The 2,129-nt window shown below is 56.6% G+C and overlaps 1 protein-coding gene across 1 annotated transcript in view; it reads left to right on the forward strand.

Annotated features, from left to right (window-relative positions):
- The window catches only part of LOC104495200 (nuclear respiratory factor 1-like), a gene marked incomplete at its 3' end in the record, with an annotated part of 3,373 nt that extends 1,318 nt beyond the window's left edge, over window positions 1-2,055 (forward strand). Inside the window, exons 2-3 of the mRNA XM_010138139.1 lie at window positions 169-366; window positions 1,954-2,055. Coding sequence (XP_010136441.1) covers window positions 169-366; window positions 1,954-2,055 — 300 coding nt within the window. The remainder of the gene's footprint in view (window positions 1-168; window positions 367-1,953) is intronic.
- Between the last annotated feature and the right edge of the window lie 74 nt (window positions 2,056-2,129).

The raw sequence follows: 2,129 nt of genomic DNA on the forward strand, positions 1-2,129 counted from the left end.
AGGGTGATTGCCAAGTCTTGGGGCAAGGAGGGGATGAGAAGAGAGGGACAAGCTCTGGGGGCCTTTTGTTTGTTGAACAGCCGCCCAGTAAAACCCAGTAAAGATAAGCACCGCAGCGGTTCGGAAAACTTCTTGACGCTGACTGTGCTCCGTTCTGCTCTGCTGTAGGTGTCGTGGACCCAGGCGCTGCGGACCATCGTGAAGAACTGCTACAAGCAGCACGGGCGCGAAGACCTGCTCTACGCCTTTGAGGACCAGCAGACGCAGCAGCAGACCACCACCACGCACAGCATAGCCCACCTCGTACCCTCCCAGACAGTGGTCCAAACCTTCAGCAACCCCGACGGCACCGTCTCCCTCATCCAGGTGGGTGAAACCCGCCGGCTCCCAGTGCCAGCACGGCGGGCTCGGGGCCGAGTGGCCTGAGTCAGGGAGGTGGTTTAGAGCAAACTCCTTTTGGTGGCTTCACTTCTCCTTCAAGAGTTTTGTCTTTCTGTGTCTGTCTTAGCCCTCAGGCTCGTTAACCCAGTGCTCCCACCCAAACAATCGGTCTCACCCTCTTTTCCCCGCTCCTGTCTTTCTCCTCCTATGGCACTATGAGCGTTTTTGCCGCTGTTTGCTCAAGCGATTCGGGGATCCGGATGTAGGAAACCTGTTTATGAGCAAACACAGTTCATGACACGGCCACCCAACGCCTGTGGTGGCAACGGGAGGAGAGGTGGTGGGTCTCCTGTTCTTTAAGGGCATGAAACGTAGCTTCATCTATGGCATTCGGGATTTCTGTGCCCCCTGTCCTTCATCTTGTACCTCAGCTGCCCCTGTGCCCCTGCCTCCAAGCCACCGCTGCCCTCTCGTACCCAACCGGCCCAGCCCCTCTTGAGCATCACATTTTCAGGAAAGTCTCCAACATCATTTTCTGTTGGCTGGTCTCATCTCTCAGCCACGGAGATAAAACCGTGGTGTGGGTTGTTCTGAGGGTGTTCTTTTTTTCAAATGAAAGCTTCCCAGTGGTGGGGTGTCGTTACAGCTTCTTGCGAGGCCTGCCAGACTTGCCAGGCTGGTTCTGGTACCTTTTCCCTTTGACTGGTGCTGGGCACCTGAGATCCCACTGGCTTCTCCCTAGAAACAAAGCTGCCCATCTCCCCGCCGCTGTCTGCTCCCAGCTGTGAAATGGGGAAGGGTACTTTCCAAAGGCAGCGGGGTGTGCAGGGTGAGCTAACGTTTGCCACGCACCCGAGACGAGAGACCAGCTGATGGTAAGCAAAGGGCATTACAGAGGAGCGCTGTTGTGCAGGGAGTTCTGCCCCTGGGCCACTCAGAGGGCTTTTAAGTGACTTCCACCCGTGGGAGCAGCACGTTGGCTCTACCCGTGCACTTGCTCCTGGGAGCAGCAGCTGCTCTTTGCGAGGCTGGGGACAGCGAGGACTCCGTCTCCTACGTGAATGCAGGGAACAGCACGAGGGCCGTGCAAAACTTGCCTCTTGGCCTCTCTGGAAGCTGCCATAGATTAATGTGGCTCTAGCATGTGATTCCTCCCCCAGCCCTTGGAGATAGCTCCAAAACAGCCTCAACTTGCGCCAGGGCAGATCTGGGTTGGATATCAGGAAAAATTTCTTTTCAGAGAGGGTTGTGGAGCCTTGGAACAGGCTGCCCAGGGCGGTGGTGGAGTCCCCATCCCTGGAGGGGTTTCACAGCAGTGTGGAGGTGCTGCTGAGGGACATGGTTTAGGGCCCCCAGCAGTGCTGGGGGAACGGTTGGGCTCGATGATCTTAAAGGTCTCTGCCAAGCAGGTGGTGATTCAGTGATTCTGTATTTTCTGTGAGCTCCGCAGTGACTGTTGTCCTCTGTGGGCGCGATATCTTCGAGAGCATCTGAGTGCCCCTTCGCCTGAATTTCTTGGCCCTTTGCCTGCAATAACACGTGTGTTCAGCTGCGTTTTGTTGACTTCCGTAGGTTGGCACCGGGGCTACCGTGGCCACGCTGGCTGATGCCTCAGAGCTGCCCACCACAGTGACCGTCGCACAAGTCAACTACTCCGCCGTGACCGATGGAGAGGTAAGGACCTGTGTCATGTTCGGGGGGCGCAAACTGTCATCGTCCTACCCGACCTTCCGTAGCTTTACAGATTT

The sequence above is a fragment of the Buceros rhinoceros genome, unplaced genomic scaffold (genome assembly GCF_000710305.1).
Source record: "Buceros rhinoceros silvestris isolate BGI_N320 unplaced genomic scaffold, ASM71030v1 scaffold21776, whole genome shotgun sequence".
Lineage (NCBI taxonomy): Eukaryota > Metazoa > Chordata > Aves > Bucerotiformes > Bucerotidae > Buceros > Buceros rhinoceros.